This window comes from Rhinichthys klamathensis, unplaced genomic scaffold (genome assembly GCF_029890125.1).
Source record: "Rhinichthys klamathensis goyatoka isolate OS25496 unplaced genomic scaffold, OSU_Roscu_1.1 h1tg000027l_1, whole genome shotgun sequence".
In the NCBI taxonomy this organism is placed as follows: Eukaryota; Metazoa; Chordata; class Actinopteri; order Cypriniformes; family Leuciscidae; genus Rhinichthys; species Rhinichthys klamathensis.
Window position 1 is genome coordinate 237501 of NW_026606577.1, and position 20019 is coordinate 257519.

Genomic DNA, 20019 nt, shown 5'->3' on the forward strand with positions numbered 1-20019 from the left:
TCCGGCTCGGAGGAGCAGGTGGAACTTCGTTCATTCAGGATGACCTGAGAGTACATGGGCTCCAGGGGCACACAGAGGTCCAGATACTCCTGAAGGGAAACACATACGTTAATAAGTAATTCCCATAATGCACTGGAATGAGAACAGTGAACATTGTCATCCAAGTTTGCGCGTGTAGGATGCTTCAATTTTAAGCCAAAGCCTTAACAGAGTTGCCCATGATGCACATTTCAAATCAGTTACTTGTGAGGATAAATTTTGAGTAGGATGCGGACTTGAAAAGTAGCTACCAACACAGTGTGCTGGCCTTACCTGATTGGACATCATGGACAGGGTGCGATCAAGGTCTTCTACCAGCTGTTTAAAAGTTGGCCTATGTGTGGGAACCGCATGCCAGCAGTCTTTCATCATCAGGTATCTGAACAGAAAAAAAAAAAAAATCTTATTAGATTTTATTGCGCACAGTGCATTAATGCATTTCATTCTAAAGAAAAATATTTGAATTACTGCTAAGTAACCAATATTGGAAAAAAATATAAACTTGTACAAAAATGATGTGTGCCACATTTTTGAAAGATTTTATTTATTTATTTATAGTTTTATTCAAATAATAATATTAATAATGTTAAATATAATCATATAATTAATTAAAACTAAATTATTTTATTATTAATAATAATAATAAGTAATCGGTTTCACTTAATATTTATTTATTTTAATAATAATACATTTATGTATATATTTTAATAATAATAATAATAATAATAATGCTACTAAAATAAATCAATATTAAAATAAATCAATTAAACAGCCTATTTCCCTCAATAATGTGTCATTATGGAAGTTAAATGTCTTGTGAATTACATTTTAATACAAGTTTTAAAAAGTTTTTATTTAATTAAATTCAGAAGCATTTTTTGTTGCAAATTAAAATATCTGAACGAGCCATTTTATTCAAAAATAAAAGTTTTAATTTCTACTAAGGTAACCAAGAGTGGGAAAATTATTATTATCATTATAAAAGCAAACAAACAAATAAATTATAGAATATTTTTCACTCAATGTGTCACTACGAAAGGTTACATTTTTTGTTAATGCCATTTTTAAAGATTCTATTTAATAAAATTAAGAGGCATCTTTTAGGCCGTGTCCACCAAAGCGTTTTAGCCAGCTAAAAACAGCAGCGCTCTTCTGATAACACCAAGCTGTGGGCGCTAGAGAGCATTTCTGCGACGCAGGGTCTTTTTCAGTTAAGACACTACAAGTTCTCTGATACGGAATATCCACGGAAATGTTACTAGTATCTATACTAGTGAATATAATGATGTCGTATTTGTAAAGTATATAAAGTATTTGCTCTGGTTCTTGTTTTCAATGATTTTGTTCCACTGTTTGTTGCTGATGTACAAGCAGGATGTGGTGGTGGTGGTGTGGTATTTGTCCCGCCCCTCTTCCACTGTGATTGGATGGCTGGGTAAAAAGTGACAGTGATGAGCACTGCGTTTTACCCAAAGTTGAACATTCTTCAACTCTCAGCGACCGGTAAAAAACACATTGAGTTCAGTGTTAAAGAGACGGCTTAGCGCCTTGTCACGCTGCAGCCGTTTGAAAAAAAAAAAAAAACATTGAAAACAATTGGAAAAAAAAAAATCGCTAGCCTCGGGGAAAAAAATGCTTTGGTGGACACACGGCCTTAATCACTAATTAAAATATGTGAAAGGGCCGTACAGCTCCTGAGTGCAGGCTGAGGGTCTGTCCATGCGATGACCTTCTCGCAGTAGCTTGAAGAGCTCTTCCACAGGGACTCCGGGATACGGCGAGCCCCCCAGAGTGAAGATCTCCCACAGAAGGACCCCAAAAGACCACCTACAAACCCGAGAGCACTTCATCAGTACCAAGACATAACTAAGAAACAGAACTTTTATAAAGTGAAAGCACTGATGTGAGGATGGAATGGAAAACAAATAAACTATCTTACACGTCACTTTGATGCGTGTAAATCCTGTCAAACAAAGCCTCCGGTGCCATCCATTTGACAGGCAGCCGGCCCTGAAGAAGAAAAAAAGATGTTCACTTGTCATAAATTGAATATTTGGACTATAATTTTATGACTGTTTGAAGAACTGACTGCTTACATTTGTAGTCTTCTTGTAGTAATCTATGTGATGAACGTCCCGGGCCAGACCAAAGTCTGCTATCTTCATTACATTATCCTCTGTTACAAGTACATTGCGTGCTGCCAAGTCTCTATGGATACACTGTTGAGGAGTGCACAAAGACCAAAATATTTATTTTAGCCCACCCTTTGAAGAAATTATGAATCGAAAGCGTTGCATTATTGTTTTTTTTATTAAAAAAAAAGAACAAATAATGTGACAACAATACCTTTTTGGATGCCAGGTACTCCATGCCACGGGCCACCTGGTAGGCACAGGAGACCAAGTCTTTAATAGACATGCTCTCGATAGAAACCTGGTCAGGATTGTAACAGTACTCCATGCCAAGCGGTCGGCGGGCACGCAGGTATTCCCGCAGGTTTCCTTTAGAGGCGTATTCCACAATGACATAAAGAGGGCCTGGAGGAAGGAGATATAAAACAAACATTTCCAGATGTTCCAGCATCTTCAAATGCCACATGACTGTAAGAATCCTCAGATGGGCTTTTACCATCCTGGGTACAAGCTCCGAGCAGGTTGATGATGTTCTTGTGTTTTCCAATCATCTTCATCATCTCCATCTCTGAGATGAGGTCCGACAGGTCCTTCTCAGTGGCGTCAGCTAATAAAAACATGCAACATGTTGATGAGGTCTGGTTCTACACAAGTAAACATCTGATAAATAATGTGTCATTAAATAATGTGTCACAAAAGTCATATTCTTAATCAGTATTTTTGTCTGATTTTCCAGGAAATAAATAACTAAAGGCCTCACACTAAGGACGATAACTTTAATAATGATAAAGATATAGTTCTAAAGATTGTCTGAAAAGTCAATTATAACGATAACTGCACAGAAAAACGATATTGTTGAAATCCCTTTCAGAACGATTTTTTTCCAGCTGATTAACGATAAAAGCATTGACAGCCAATCAGAACCCTTCCTGCTTTAAAGAGCTTGAGCTTTTAAAGCGGCAGATGATAAATTGCAGGGCACTTATAATAAACAGAATAATGTTCTTTGTTGATCTGGATGTTAATAGTTATTTTTATAGTTATTGGTATAAATGGGCCTTAAACCTTAAAATAAAGAGAATATATTGTATTATATTATTAAAAATGATTATTAGTATTAAAATAAATAAATAAATGTGATTATTTTAGAAAAATATTATTCTGGATACATAAAATAAATAATAAAAATATAAAATGAAATTAAAAAACTATTTGCCAATGGTGTATGAACAATTAACTTAATTCAAGATATATTTCAAATCAAGTAAGAGTATAAAGAAAATGTACACAATTTTGCTCAAAGTAAATTTACCTTGTTTTAAGAATTTTTACAGAAAAACACGACAAAACACTTTTTTGCAGAGCAATATATTCTGGTCCCTCCTTCAATGTAAATGTAAGAGTTTTTTGTAACTTTATCAAAAATCAGTCAGATCCCTTAGAATCTTCATCAAACCATTTCATGGTGTCTTTTAGGCTGTTAATTTGCAAAACCACATACATTTCAGCATCTTCACAGCGACTTTCGTTATTCGGTTGGGCTTGTCCTTGTCCACTCCAATGGCTTCACCCATCACCACCAGACCAAAGCAGCCCTCTCCCAGAGGTTTCCCAAGTACTAGCCTGTAACAAACATACAGATGAACAAAATTTCAAAATGATTTCTAAGTTGACCCTTGTACACAGAAAATTAAGTGAGAGAAGTTCAACTTTCAAATGAGCAGTGGTCGTACCTCTCTCGGGGCACCTCCCAGCACGGGTCCTGGGGCAGCTCGTACTCAGAGACCCCTGACAGCATGGGGGTCCCGCTGGAGGAAAGTCGCGAAGGTCGGACCAACATCACACCAGAGTTCAGAGACGAACTGGATTCCACCGACACCTGTAGGTGGAGGAAGCAGAACAGGTGTTTGTAAAGGCCTTAAGATGGACCCAAGGGTCTTTCTTTAAGATACCAGTACATCAAAGCCCTTATCCGTTACCTGTCTGCGGAGAGGAATGCTTTTGGCCAGCTTATGGACGGCCAGCTGGCTGTTGAAGTCGCTCTTCTTGGAGGAGCTGCGGACTTTGACGATGGTGGCGATTCCTACCATGAGGAAGATGAGGAAGAATCCCACGCAGTAGATCAACACCTCCAGGTAGGACTGACTGGGAACTGCAGAGGGAGCGATGGGTGCTTATGGGGCAAACACAACGCTATGGTCAGTAACCAAAACTAGATTTATACCTCTTCTGAAGAATGAGCTATGGGGTTTTAAATATTTATCGGGCTGTTGCTATTAAGAAATATTTTTCTGAAAAAGTAAAAAAAAAATATATATATAATAGTGATGGTTGGCATAGAAAACAACATTAATAAGGTTGAATCCACTTATACAGTTTCAACTGACATCAAAAACACCTCGGTTACTGTGTCTACAGCATTAAACAGTGCTTTGGACTGACACACACTGGTAGATGCTGGTGACAGGCACACACGCACACGTATCCACACATACACACACACACACCGAGCTCTGTTTTATTTCAACCAGTGCATTTGACACTATTGGCACCGAGAAGAGAGCACAAGCTCCCTTTGTTGCCACATAATGGCTCCTTTGTGGAGTAGTATTTCGCCCCACATTCTCCACCGGCATGGGGCTGCAGTCGTCCCATGCACAAGTATGAAATGGAAACATCCTGGCCAAATTGTCCTGGGAGGCCAAAGAGACACAACCACACCTGATGGGTTGTTATTAAATTAAAGCATCGTATATATAGATTTGAGCTCTTCTGCAATATTATGCAATGGTTGAAATAAAACAAAGTCTCCAGAAGATAAGGAACCAATTTTTTGTGTTGCTTGATCATTAACAACTTCCTATATTTTAATGATGCAGTGATAACGCACACCTAGTCACAATTAACTCCGATTATAGTCAATAAAATGATAAAGCTGTTCCAAAATTATACTGTTACCCATATGGCATTTTAAGGCATCATAATCATGCTCCACACACAATGGTGGTTAAAAGATTATGCTGCCTTATAAGATAACTCATTTTTGACGAATTCTAAGGCAGCATCACATGCATTCTTTCCAAAGAAGGCAATCCCATTATGCATTGCGACTAGCTTGGTAAAAATAAATAATCCCAGATGGTGCACAAGTTGAGGAAAATGTTATAAATATGTTGATATTATTTCAATCAGTAGTACTAAAAAAGTATGAATAAAAATAGTTCAATTGACTATTTTAGCCAATATTTTTCATGTGCTATTTATTTGAATGCCTATTAGAGCAGAGGTTCTCAACCGGTGGCCCTCAGCAAACTTCCAAAGGGGTCCTCAAGATGACTTAAAATTATTAAAATAAGACATAAAAAGCATTCAAATAAGCCCAAGCAACAACTAAAATAAAAGATATTTCTTATTTTAATTTACCCCCTCAAAAACTTTTATTCCTTTCGAAGATCCAGGGTTCCCACGGTCTTGATACATAGCCTAATTTTAAAAGTGTGATTACTAGACCTGGAAAAGTCTGTAAATTAAAAAAAGTCTTGGGCTTTAATTTATAAAACTGCATAAGAATTTTATAATGAATATACTTTTTTTGTCATCTCAAGCTCTAAAATTGCAATTTCTAGTGGAAGTTATTGCAAAGTAATTGCAAATTTGTGGGGCGCAAGAAGTCATAGCCTATACTGAGTTTTCCAAATATGCTACTTATGAGGTCAATCACAGTTAGGATGCTGCCTTAGAACACCAAGATAGCTTGCTAGATATTCTCATATCATAGTCTGCTTACTCTCAGAATGAACATAACTGATTTAATCGGAGTAAAGATGACTTGGTGTGCACTAGCCGCTCATTAAAACAACAAAGATAGCAGGACAGAGTGAGAAAACGAGGAATTTAGAGGAAGAAAAGAAGAAGAGGTGAAACAGTGCCATAACTGGTGTCATTTGCCAGGTCAATGGGAAGTAAAACCTACTGAGGGAACCTTAGTAAGATAATACTTCTATAGGGGAAGATGTCACTAAAATCCAAATGTTTGGTCTACTCGTCATGCTGGTGCCACGCATGGGTGGTTTTGCACCTGTGGACGGCCACACACGTTCCCATAAAACACCTCGCCCTTTGTAAATGGTGCAAAAGATACACCGGCTAAAGTGACAGCTGAGTAAATGCTCTTTGACTTAAATGTGGTTCACCTGAAACTGGCAATTGACACAAACAAATGGGCACTGTTGGGAGTGATGGACGAGAAGGAAAGGTCTTGAGAGGACAGGAAAGAGTCGCCGGATACCTTTGACAACGGTCAACCATGCTGAATGATGGGAGATCCCGATAGAATTGCCCGCCAAGCAAGTATACACCCCAGCATCCTCAAAGGACACATTCCTCAACTGGAGCACCTCCATCTCCTTGTCGGTGGTGTTGAGGCCAGCCGTCTGGAAGAGAACGAGAAAAGCAGACCCGAGGCCCAAGACGTGAGGGGAAAGGAGGAGGAAGCGGGACCACATTGAGCTTAGGGAGTTGTTGTTTTTGGTTGTTTTAAAAACCAGTTAGACGCTCCCAAAGCTCAGAAAGCCACCTGAAACCTTTCCATCACCTGTAGAGAGACCAAATATCACTGCCCAGCACCATCACCACCAGTCTACCTCCACCTACATCAGGCAAGCCACATGGAGAGTCTCTCCAGTAAGACCCAATCCATAGCGAAGGAATTATTGCCATTGTTTGGGTCAACTGGAAGTTTCCATGGCATTATTGAATAGGAAAACCCAAAGCATGAGAGAAACCCAAAGCAAAAACCTCTACAGAGATCATTTCAGACTAGCCTGTGATCAAGTTACCTTGTCTAAGGACAGTTAACCAGGCTGACTGATTGGCTTCTCCTATATAATTGGACACTTTGCATATATACTCGCCGCCCTCTTCTTCTGTGATATTGTAGAGTGTCAGCACCTGGGTGTCCGAGCTATTGACCCCCGAGTGCTGGAGACAACAAGAGACCAAATTCATGACATCCAGTCCCAAACCACCACATCCTAATATGTGTGGATCACTTATACGAAACCTCGGCATACAACTCGGTCTTAAGCAAATTGGCTGCATTTCATTGTAAAACTTTTACCTTTAGGACGCGTACGTAAGGGAGTCCATCAGGTCCCAGTTGACTTCCGTTCACCAATATGTGTTTGAGCCACTGGATGTGAGGCTGGGGATCGCTGAAAACCTTGCATACAAACTCGACGTCACTGCCAACCACAGCCGTTCGGTTTGCAGGGAGACCAGCATACAGGATGGGCCTGTGAGGTGATCGCTCTGCAATATACACAAGGGTTTTTTTTAAGGCTTGAATTTAATTGCAATATATATTCTTGGACTGCCACTGGTCGAGACTGAGACGTGACTGACCCACTACATCCAGCTGATAGGTGTGATTGATGCTTCCGTATTCATTCTCCACCAGGCATGTGTAGTTGCCCTTGTCTGAGGGCACCACAGACTCCATGATTATGGTCCACATGTGTTCCCGCAGCTGAGAATGGAAAAAAAGAAATATTTAAAATAGATTCATAAAATGTTTATATTGAATATATACACAGCCCAGACAAAAGAAAGTCACCGTTTGGATTAAATTGGAAAATGCTTGAGAGTCAATGATTGAATAATTGCATTTTTGTTTCGCAACAGTTCTTCTAACCCTATTGATGGAGCGTGTAGCTTTTCATTTCTTAAACAATGTAGGAAGACACATCATGGCAATATTCCAGGATGACAATGTCAAGATTCATCAGGCTCAAATTGTGAAAGAATGGTTGGGAGGGAGCATGAAGAATAATTTCACACTTAATTTCTGTATACTTAGTTGGAAATGGCTGATGTAACAATCTTGAATCTCGAAATTGGCAGCAAGATAATCAAATATTTTGTGCATATTCAGTATATCACAAAGCCCTAATTATCACTGCGGCTATCTACTCGTAACCAGACCTCTCATGTTGCCTGCACGTTTAAATCAGGGTGTGTGTATTCAGGTGTCGGGTTCAGGGTGTCGAGATTCAGGCTGTGATTTTGGCCTATTGTGAGCTGAGGTTTCAGCTTTCCTTCTCTCGGCTCAGGTGCAGAGTAAATGAGGGTTGTATGTCCTACATAACAGTGATATCACAACAGAAGTCAGCTACTGAAGTCTTCTCGTGTGCAAACGTACCTTGTAGCCCCCGATGCGCTGGTCTCTTTTGAACTCTTTTCCATTCTTGAGCCAGCGTAGTTTCGGAGTTGGGTTTCCCTCGGCCTGACATCGGAATTTCACCGTTCTGCTGGCCGGAACGGCATGAAGCTTTTTTTCCATCTTTTCAGGCTGAGCCCAGTGAGGTGCCATTGCTAAAGAGAAAATATGGTATTTAACAAAACAACAAACATTTCATAATTTGATTGTCTTCCTGAAAAAGAGAGTGCATGCTTACGTAAGAGCTCCTGGCTACTTGACGGCTTGTTCTCTTCTGACGATGACTCATCGTCGTCCTCATCCTCGGAAGACGCTACTGCGTGACCTGTGACAAAGTCGACAGAATGTGTATCAGAGAATAAATTCATACAGCCGTTCATAAAGGTCAGAATGAAGCTATTTCACCATGAGCAATTTCAGACGTCACAAATTCAACAAAACACAGATTTATTTGTCTGTCTCTCTACTAGAATCCTGGCCAGGGAGCAGAGAATAGCAGCAGATTAAGAAAGGAGAGGTTTGCAATGCTTTTCATTTTTATTCACAATACTGTCCCACATTTTGTAGTCGTGCTTGATCAGGTTAGTGAACGGAATAAACGCATCCGCCCTTCACAGAGCGCCGGACAGTGAGAGAGCATGAGTCACTGCAGGCTCCGCTCCAGATCCATGCACACATTTGAATCACACAGACGCAAACACGGACACACACACACACTCACTCACTCTAGGGAGCTGTCTCCACAGCCGAACAGGGAGAAAAGACCTCACAAAGCCTCAGTTGCTCATCTATGACAACAATACGACCTCAAAAAGCAAATTAAATGAAAGTGACATGTCACTTGTTTTCTTGTTCATTTGCTTAGAAAAGTAACAGAACTACTTTCTTCTACAAGCCACATCATTTGAGATATCATTCATGTCCATAGCACAAACGGTGAGGGACAAGTCAGGGGTTTTAAAAAAATACACCATCAGCCATACCCAAAAAAAAAGAACAAAAGGTGCAATTTGCAGAGAAAATTGTTTCTTCGATATAAAAAAAAGCTCATCCTCTCTAAGCTCCTACAAGACGTACCTGTCACATTAACGATGAAATAGGCAGAGTGGTTGCCCAGAAAGCTCTGGACAGTGCAGGAGTAAAGCCCAGAGTCTGTCGGCTTTACTGACCCGATCTCCAGCTGGCCCCTATTCACCCACATGTGGTCTCCATTCAGCAATGCAGCGTGGTCTCTTGTCCAGATGACCCCTAGGCCTACAATTGGGGTCTCGTCTTGAGTCAAACACTGCAGCACCAAACGCTCCCCGGGGAACAATGTGTACAGCTCCATTTTCACCTCTGTTCGGACTAGTGGTGGAACAGAAGACCAGCATGGAATGTTTGGCAAAGGGGGAACTGGAGCAAAATCGGTATTTCAAAACAAAGTGTGAGACAAGACTCAGAGACAACGCTGGTCCAAAGGAAACTGAAGAACCACTAAACTTAAATAAGGGCCATGACTAACAAAAAGAGGCATGAGTTTGTAAAGCACTATGGAGAAAGAAAACTTCTAAGAAATGCTTTAAAAAACAAAACACCAAAAAAACTAATTAGTTTAAAGAAAACTCAGTATATGAAAACTGATGCCACAAAGTCAAAAAAGATGAAAAAGTTATGCAAGTCAGATATCCGGAAATAACAAATCAAGACCACATCTGGGGAATATTTTAACCTAAAAGTAAAAGAAAATAATTATTATATTTTGGGTAAAGGAAATTAAGCATTAAGGTTTTTTTTTTGGGTTTTTTTGCATTATGACATTTTCATGACTATTTAGCACATTTCAATTAAGCAAATTCCAGTTATGCCAAAATAACAATATCTTTCTTTTGACTGATATCATGATTTACAATAAGAATACAAAGTAAAGAAAGTATTTGTTGTTCTGCATTTAATCATGCTGTTTTATAATAAAAATAAAAGATAATCATTAAAAAAATTCATTAAAACTAATGACAGTTTTACAAAAAAGTTAAATATCTGAAAATTAAGAGAATATTTTTATATGAAAATTAAGCACATTTTCCCAAGAAAAAAACTGGCAATACAAAATATCCAAATAGTCTTAAATATTATTTTCTTAAATAAACTTATATAATTAATCGTAATATAATTATCATAAAATATTAAACTTTTTTTTATTTTATTTTTTTATGTGCAATGGGGCCCAGGGTCTTTATCATGAGATTCACCCATGAATTCAATATTGCACTCTGCTCAAACACTTTGAATCAAAAACAATACAATAAATGCACTTTAGAAATGCACTTCCTCTACAAAAGAGTGGGAAGTTCTGGAGGTTAAAAATGAAACAGTTTAAAGATTAACCTCCTGTGACCCACTACACTTACTAAGACTGAATTTCAGTGCATACAAACAAAAGCCAAAAACAAAAACCCTGACGCCAGAGCATACGGCAGTTCCCATTCAAAGAGACCCCCCACTAACCTTAAGTCACCTTAATTGTCAAACAAACTAATCCTTCCCTTTTGTCCTCCACAATGTTTCTTGACAATGCGAGCGGATCCGTAAGAGATGGAAGGGGGAAAGAGAGTCAGTTTGGAGAGACAGAGAAGAGCCTGTAACAGCAGGTTCCTCGGCTAGTTGTCATGGAGATCTCACTTGAGCCAACTGGAGGTATTTCCTGGATCACAGGCCCCTTAATCCCAGCAAGGAAACGGGACGAGAGGGGGGTGGGATCAACTTTCGTTTCAGCCCAATTTAACAACAACAAAAAGCATGCCGAGCAGGAAAGTAGAGGCTGGGGGAGATGCTGGACTTGAAATGAGGACTGATGTCTTATCGTATATACTTCCATTCACTTTATTTTCAATCATTCCAATCACTTACTAGAGCAGAAACAGGACACACACCTTAAACCTCACATTTACAAGAAAAACAGCACATATAACTCCAGTTAAAAAGGGTTGACAACTCCCAGCATGCCTTTTGATGTCTAAACGTCTGGCTGTTACTATTGTTGCAATTAATCCAGCAAAATTATTTTTAAGAGTCTACCCTTCGTAAATACTTCATAGTCTTACTGGTTTTGCTTCAAGTGGCAACAAAAAAAATCCATAAAAATATCAATGTAACCATGAATGAACATTTATAGGCCAAATGACTATATGACTGAGAGTGTCGTTTTCAAATTACTCTTGAATTTCAATGGTTTCATCAAGTGAACTTGTAGTCTGGGTAGTACTGTTTTAGTTTCCATGTGTGATTTTTATTTACTAATATTGTTATTTTTCCCCTCTGATCACAACCATTTAAGAACAGACCCATTTTTGGGGTTTAAAAACGAGGCAATCACAATAGCCTTTTAAAAAGGCTAATGTAGTGAATGTTAAGTAAGAATATCTTACAAAGCTATTGCACAAGCTTCACCTTAAAGGGGCTTTTTGCACATGAGAATAAAAATTTGGTCCTCATCATGCGGGAATTCAAACCATTCCTCTGGTCAAATTGGAAGCAGTCGATAACAGGAGGGGGAGCGCACCACATATGGCCGAATGGGGAAACTGTCAAACTAGAAGCACATTTTGTTTACGGAAGAAATTCCACAAAGCAGAAAGAATCATAATTTGTCCCTACGTCATTTGTCCCAGTCTGTAAGACCCAAAAACACAAGCATGATTTCATCGCAAGCTGTACCAACGCACATCTGTGTGCTCAGATTTAGACCGCTCCGAACTGGCTTCTTGGAGAACCGAAGAGAATGTGTGTTTTTTTTCCAGAGGAAGGCGGAGGCCTGACCCATTTGTCTTGGTCAGTCAGTACAGGCTGAAGTGGACAACATCTGTCATCACCTCATTATTCATCCAACGACATCTTTAAAAGCCCAAAAGTCGTTCAATTTCAGATCATTACAACCCTTTTAATGAAGCAAAGCTTCAATAAAACAATCCTCGAATCCTTATAGCTGTCCTGTCTCTCCGCATCAGCCAGGATTGCTGCTAAGCTCTGGACTTGGCTGGGAATCAATAGAGGAAGTCCTCGTCTGGATGGATTGCTGCTGGGATTTCCTGCCTGGCTAGTAATACTGCTGGGCACCGAGTTACTACAACAACTCAATTCAGGCAAGAAGGCAAACAGACAGTTCGATCAAGGCTCACAAACAATGGACCAAGAGTTTATGCAGCAACAGGATATTTGCGATGGCTGTTTTCACATGCAGATGAGCTCTGCGGCCCACAACTTAGTACAACATATTAGTGTGTTAAGCAACTGTGAATGATGGACACTGTGGACTTGAATGCAAAAATGCATCAATAAGTATGTTGTAGACAATTGAGACTATAGTGCAAGTGTTGGTGTCAGGCCGTCACATCAACAATTCTGACCGTTCCCCTTACTTACACTAAAAGGTTAAAAGCAAATTATCAAACCACTTCATTTCACAACTATCGGGATGATTGACGTATTAAAATTCAGACAGAAATGCTGATGACAATTTTCATGATATGGCTGATAATACAATTTAACAATGTTTTAATGTATACTAAAAAAATAAGGCATCAACATAAAGCACAGTGTGAATATGGATATTCATTTTGAAATTGGCTAAAAATAACATTTAACAATGTTAATAAATTGTTTGATTCATTCGATTAACTTTAAGCGAGCATTGGTTAAATTTAATATTTAATTAATTAAATTTTTTTAATTTTTAAAAATTTAATTTACATAATTAAATTTACTATTAATATGCGTTTTGGTCGATTGGATCACAAGTGTGTGACGCTAAACACAGGTGTAAATGGGGTCTAAAATGTTTTTAGCTTGTCCACTTTCGACCAATTCCAGAGGTAGTCGAAAACGCATTCAACCGGATTTCTTTCGTAGTGTAAACGCTCATGTGGTCAAATACATGCGAACAGCTGCAAAAGACGCCTACTCTCTGCCAACTGACTTAATGCGTAACCATTATGATTAAACATGATTTAAACTTTGTCGGCTGGAGACGCAAGTTTGTTATGAAGACGAAAAGCGTACAAAGCACAATGTTCTCTCAACATTCCTGATTTCTAACACACACTCACAGTGTTCGGCTGGTCTTGTGGCTGTGAAAGCTAATGCTCCCCGTATGTTTTTCTGTTTTCTCCAGTCGTGTTAATATGTAAATTGTGTGAGCTTATTTCATCCATTAAATCGAAAGATCTGAAAAAAAAACCCATGCATTTACCCACCCATAGAACCTTCACTCAAAGAAATCAGGACAGAAGTGGTTGGAAGTGGACAAAAGAGAGATTAAAACACCAGGTGTAAACTGCATCTTAATACCAAGTGTAAACAGGGCCTTAGATGACAGTATAAATGTAAAAAGCTTTTAGCAAGTTAAGGATTCTTTGCAATGCTGTGCATTCTACCATGATCCATCTGAACCTCTAAGGTTTCAAGAAAGAGTGAAAGACCCTAAAGCTCCATGGACGCATAAAGGAAAAGCATCTGTAGTCCTAGAGCACACCAGACCCTAATGAGTTCCAGCTCCACTAGTTAACTCCACATCAAAAAACAGAGCCGTGACCAGAACTCTGCTGCTCCATGAGGTGGAGCCTATTGTAAGAGATGATTCATAAATGTGTGTTCATCCTTAAATCACACAAGTAAAAGATATGCTGCTTTCATCCATTTGTTCGATTTTGCGCCACCTTCGATTAAGCATATCCTGGAAGTGAACACTAGAAAAGGGAAAACTTACCTTGTTCGGTTACTGCGGGACGGGAGTGGGCCAAGGGGAGGTGAGCTAGAACAACCCACAGGAGAAGCAAATGCCATGACTTCATCATCCTGAGAGAAGTCATGCCACGGCAGCTGGACGAAGAGGGTGGGATGAAACAGCTCATTCACACAGCTGTGGGCAGCGCTGGGCCATCAACACCAGCAGCATAGAGCTACCTGCCAAAAAAAGTGAAAGAGAATGTGTACAGGAAATAGTCTAATATGGTATGCATGAATGCAAATAAGGGAAAAAACTAACTTTTCATAGGAATGATCTGGCTTTTTATTTTAAATTCCTATGCTAGGGTGCTGGAGAGCTCTGGTTGGTTAAAAATAAAGGTTCTTTATTGGCATCTATGACTCCATGAAAGACCTTTAACGTCCATGGAACCTTTCCACTGCACTAAAGGTTCTTTACAGTGGAAAAGGGGTTCTATGAAAGAACAGTTCTCTTAAGAACTGTTCACTGAAAGGTTCAAGGAACCCAAAATGGCTCTTCTCTTTTGGAACCTTTATTTTTAAGAGTGTACCGGCCCGCCCCGAAGTCTCTTATTCAGGTCCCTAGATATGATTAGATTTGGAAAGTTGGAATGATCTTTAGGAGTTGAGTGCATATGTACACCAACACAATGTAAATGCCACTGAGAAACTTTAATTTTGGGGACATGTTCATTAAATAAGCGTAGCAATCAAATTTGTATTAGTCAAAAAAGTAATGGTAAAGGCTGACTGCTTATTTAAGTTTGTATGACTTTTGTGCATCATTAAAATAGCTACAAAGTTCACTAGAAAATACTATTCATCTAGCAGACTGTGGCAACAGTCTTGCACAATAAAACTTCATGTCCCATAATTCACTGTAGCACGAGAACGATCAAATACATACATAAATATCTAATATGCAGGCATTACTCTTAATTTTGTGTATAGATCCATTTTATTCAGACCAAAATCACTTGAACACACATCACATCACAATTATGATTTCCCAACTCTTAAGTAGGAACCATCCAGAAGGACTAAATAATGCAGTCTTTGTAAGCATAAGAGACTTCTTTCAAAAACATTAAAAAAATCTTATCAACCCCAAACTTTTGAACACTATTGTAAATTTCCACTTATAACTATATCAAAGAGCCACAAAACATTAGCCAGCTACACTCACGCTCTGCTTACAAAGACCAGACCCCTCTCATTTACTGAAATAATACGTCACCTGGCCATAAAGTCCATCTGGCAGTCATTAATTTGACTTCTAAGGCTCCTTCATTGCTATTAAATATTAAGTTTGATTAGCATTGACAACTGTTTATGCATCAATTGACCACACCAGCAGATAAATAATTAAAAACAATTATCCATATTTCAATGCAATAAGCATCCTTTGACATAAAATGTGAATTTAGCTTTAAGGAAAAGCCTACGTAGACTGTAACTTTGAGACAAGAAAACATCACAAATCCAAAACTAATTTAAACATGGTTTTCCCGCACAAGTATGAAGACAACAGAGGCCCCAAACCCCTAGACCCCTCACCCGACAGCAGCTGCCCCCCTGAGAAGGTGTAGAGAGGCCATCCCGGTGGTGTGAAACACATCTGTTAATGCTATGCCCCCCTAAGACTGGCCACTTGACACTTGGCTTTCCTTGGGATCCCAGTCACGCCTCCATCCCTGCCAAACGTTTCCCAACAAAAGACCCGTAATCTGGCGGTTGTTTTTGTATCCCCCTCCTCCAATAATCGCACTGCAAACCATTTGCTCTCGCACCTTCAACTCTACCCACAATCTGATACAAAACAACTTGGTGCCATATGTTCTGCTCTCATTACTATAAGAGTGTGGGGAATTAGAGTATTAGTGAATGCAAACAAGACAAAGTTGTTTCAACTGATAGATTTGCAGCGTGGCGGTGTTGTGGCGAATTTCCACCCCCGCCAAATTATTATTACCCCGCTAGCATTGGTAGGTTTAGGATTAGTTGTGGGGGAGGGGGTAAGATTAGGGGCGGGGTTTGGTTTAGGCAATCAGGTACTGACTTCAACGAGGGGGGTAATAATTTGGCAGGGCGTAGAAATTAGGCACAACAGCGGCATTAGCACCTTCGTTGCATGGCTCAGTCTTGCGCAAGTGCGTTTAAAATACTCGACCGTGATCCGTTTTCATCTGGAGTACAGCAACATCCCATTGTGTTAATTGTGATCACCTAATTAGAATGATAAACGAGGGATGTTCGTCCATTACTGAGAGCTGTCGTACAGACTTCATGCCAAAGTAATTCAGCTAAAGTGCGACCTCTTGGCTACCTAAAGAGATTGTCGCTCTACGGTGGGTGGCGACCCTGAACAAAAAATCCTAAATGCTAGTGTGCAGCAGGTTTATGATAAGGCCATAAACGCAGTTCATTTACCTCACAGGCGCTGTTCATAACCATGTCAAAGTAGTCAAATTTAAGAATCTCTTAAACTGATGAGAATGTGGAGTTTTTTGTGGTACTTTTCACAGATGAAACTGCGGCACGCTGGCGAGATTCAAAGAAATGTTATTGGATAAGCTATAAAAGTGTTTTGCAACAACAGTCACGAAACCATATTAAAAAATGTGTGAAGTTCTAGAGGGATAATAGCTAACACGTTAGTTCTACCAGCAGTCTGAAGGATTTTGCAATCACGCTTCATTGCTTGTGCTTTTTCATACTTGATGTACAGGAAACAAGCCATTTCCAATTTTACCACCAGAAAAAAAAGAAAGAATTAGCCCTACTACTCTCTAATGTATGGAAACTTGCCACGTAACAAATAAAAAAAAGGTCATTGTGACTATCTTACAATTCTGACATTTTTTTCTTGCAATTGTGAGTTTTTCACAATTCTAACTTTTTTTCTCAGAATTACAAGTTTATATCACAATTCTGAGTTTATATGTAAACTTCCAATTGGTAGAAAGTCAGAATTGGGGCATATAAACTAAATTGCGAGAAAAACGTCAGATTTGCCAGTTTATAAGTGCAATTGCGAGTTTATATCTCACAATTCTGAGGGAAAAAAAAAGTCAAATATGAATGGAAGCTTCATTTTTCTGACTTTATAACATGCAATTGCAAGAAAAAAGAAGCTTCCATACTTATAAAACTAATGCATGCACATTACAGATTAGCAAATAAATTGAAATGTTAAATGTATACACTGCAAATAAAACAGATAATAAAATTATAAAAAAAAATAATAAATACACTAAAAAGATAAATAGTTTTAATTAATTTCATATTTTGCCCAAAATACCATTGGAGTAAATTATTGACTTGATACTTGTACTATTCTCTTATGGAAGCTGCTTTTCGATGAAAGTATCTTCTAAATGGATAAACGCAAATGAAGAAACTTATTTTCTACTAAAACTATCAAAAGTGGAAAACAGCATTGAAACCAGCAGTCCTTTCAGAGCTTTCCACAGTAATGCAGGAGAAGCATTTGAAAAGCCCATTGTGATAATTAAAGGTTGGGGTTTGCTCTGTTCCCTACCCCCCTGAGAGTCCAGCCCGGTCCCTTAATTACTATGCTGCTGCATCCATGCATGACATTCCTCGACTCTGTGTTTGTTTTGGGAGATAGTCATGCAATCCACCCCAGGACCCCACCAACCCGGAGCAACCCCCTGCTCTCGACCGCCTGGGTAGTTATCAGGCTTTACACCTGTAATTGTATAGATTAGGGAAGGAAATCCAAGTGAATATTTTTTTCCATTTCCCTTCCTATCCACACCTCCGTTGCCTGATGCAAACCAAAAACTCCCCCCAAAATTAAAATAACATTAGTGTGCTCTGCAGTGAAGTTTCATAACACTAATGTGAGGGAATCATGGGATATCTAAAACTCTGAATATAAAGCTTCAGCTGCATGCAGTGAATATCCAGTTATGCTGAAAGTGATATTGAGAAGATTACCACGAGGAAACCAGTCACAGCGGGTGATTCAGAAGCCTTCTGACCAGGTGCATGGATGCAGCTTGTCTTTCAGCGCATCCAATATTACACATTCAATTTGGATGGACTCCAGTTGACACAGTCGACTGTGAGATTCGGCTGTAACTCAGCACGAGTGCCTCAATAAGTCAAGATGGGCTCCAAGGGGAGGGGGGGTTGTGGTTTTGAAAATATCAGTTTAATTTATGAATCATCTCTGAAATTAATGCTTGTGAAACAAAGTAGTCATCCTCAGAGATGCTGACACATGTTAGAGAACCAATTCAATGATTCACTCTTGATCAGAAAGTGGCTCTAAAGGTAAACTAGCATAACATATGGGACTGACTCAATATTAATGGGTTCTTGACTAAAATGTTTTGACTGAATCAATGAATGTATCTTACCCCCTCAAGTCAACAACAGGAGTTAGCAAGGGGACATCAGCTCAGTTGTGACAAAACCCCCTGATTTATCATTAACACAGAAACAGATCACCCTGGAAAGGTTTGTTTCCTCAAGGAACACAATACATCCATAACAAACACTGGACAGACAATGCCACCTAGGGTTTTACAGCTCAAAATAGGTCACTTTTCATATTCATTGATATGCAAATTCAGGGAACACAATGTAGCATTCTTATTCTACTCCTGCTGTGAGCACCTATTCAAGGTTTGTCTCTTCATGAATGTGCAAATACAATGGAAATGAGAATGATTTACTTAAAAAAAATACAACTATACATAGGCTATGTAATGTATATGAGGTTACTTACTATATAAATATAAAGGCTATAAGAATACTTCTGTATAAACCCCTCTATATAAAATTAGCAAAACACGTATTTGCAAAAAAAAAAAAAAAGTTTCTTTAAAATATGTTTTTCTGTAGCCCTTTTTCTATTGCTAGGGCTTGTAAACCATGTTCTCTTTCATATACATCAATACAAATTAACATTAGGCTAACAGCATCAGACCTACACGCAAGATGTTGAGGTTCTGTTCTTCCCAAAGTTAAAAACACTCACCTCTGGATGTTATTCTGAACACTGGGTTGTGTTGAAGTGGACTTCTTCTTGGAGTTATTTTGGTTTGTAAAGCATTACTCCACAACAAGCGATCTCCGAAGAAAATGCCCCACGCTGAAGTGAATCAAAACAAGCCACCCAGCCAGATTTCTCTCGTGCAACGCGTCTGTTTCTGCAAAAGTAGCGAGGGGGGAAAAGTCACGTTTAAACTAGCTGAAGCAAACACAAGGTTTTGGTCCAGGTGCGTAGATGAACCGTGAGACAACTTCCACGTCTTTGCTGTTTGGGAATTTGTCATTCATAAACTCGCACGAGTGTCTCGCGGAATACGAAAATTCAAAGAGTCAAAACCGAAGTAAACTGCTGCAAATGTTCGTGTTTGTCTTGCGCTTTCTCTGTCGCTCACAGCAGCGTTTCTTCCCCTCGAAAGGAATATGAAGGAGTTTTTTTTTCTTTGTACCTCCCACTTCCAGGATTTGAGGATTCAAGAATTCCACTGCCCCTTTATCCACCCCCCCACATCCCCCCACATCCCCCCCATTCACCTCTGAAACTCAATGCAGATACTGCTGCTATAGATAGATAGATAGATAGATAGATAGATAGATAGATAGATAGATAGATAGATAGATAGATAGATAGATAGATAGATAGATAGATAGATAGATAGATAGATAGATAGATAGACAGACAGACAGATAGACAGATAGATAGATAGATAGATAGATAGATAGATAGATAGATAGATAGATAGATAGATAGATAGATAGATAGATAGATAGATAGATAGATAGATAGATAGATAGATAGATAGATAGATAGATAGATAGATAGACAATGAGTTGGTCATTGAATAAGTCTCAGCTCCTAATTGGATT

General features: G+C 39.0%; 2 protein-coding genes across 4 annotated transcripts in view; one reads left to right on the forward strand and one right to left on the reverse strand.

Annotated features, from left to right (window-relative positions):
* Positions 1-13971, forward strand: part of wdr45 (WD repeat domain 45) — a 91251-nt gene extending 77280 nt beyond the window's left edge. Inside the window, exon 12 of the mRNA XM_056243371.1 lies at positions 13961-13971. The gene's annotated coding sequence lies outside the window, so the exon portion shown is untranslated. The remainder of the gene's footprint in view (positions 1-13960) is intronic.
* Positions 1-19588, reverse strand: part of fgfr1b (fibroblast growth factor receptor 1b) — a 21158-nt gene extending 1570 nt beyond the window's left edge. The window contains exons 1-17 of one of the 3 annotated variants that reach the window (XM_056243312.1): positions 19142-19588; positions 14132-14328; positions 8627-8713; positions 8371-8543; positions 7575-7698; positions 7291-7481; positions 7010-7151; positions 4151-4344; positions 3905-4050; positions 3673-3794; positions 2668-2778; positions 2386-2576; positions 2136-2258; positions 1979-2049; positions 1729-1866; positions 313-418; positions 1-89 (exon numbers count right to left, since the gene is read on the reverse strand). The exon at positions 1-89 is cut by the window's left edge and continues 1570 nt beyond it. In XM_056243312.1, the coding sequence (XP_056099287.1) occupies positions 1-89; positions 313-418; positions 1729-1866; positions 1979-2049; positions 2136-2258; positions 2386-2576; positions 2668-2778; positions 3673-3794; positions 3905-4050; positions 4151-4344; positions 7010-7151; positions 7291-7481; positions 7575-7698; positions 8371-8543; positions 8627-8713; positions 14132-14276 (2153 nt within the window). In that variant the 5' untranslated portion in view covers positions 14277-14328; positions 19142-19588. Of the gene's footprint in view, positions 90-312; positions 419-1728; positions 1867-1978; positions 2050-2135; positions 2259-2385; positions 2577-2667; positions 2779-3672; positions 3795-3904; positions 4051-4150; positions 4345-6459; positions 6605-7009; positions 7152-7290; positions 7482-7574; positions 7699-8370; positions 8544-8626; positions 8714-9557; positions 9577-14131; positions 14329-19141 lie in introns of those variants that run through there. The other 2 variants (XM_056243306.1, XM_056243319.1) reach the window with 2 other exon arrangements.
* Positions 19589-20019: the final 431 nt, after the last annotated feature.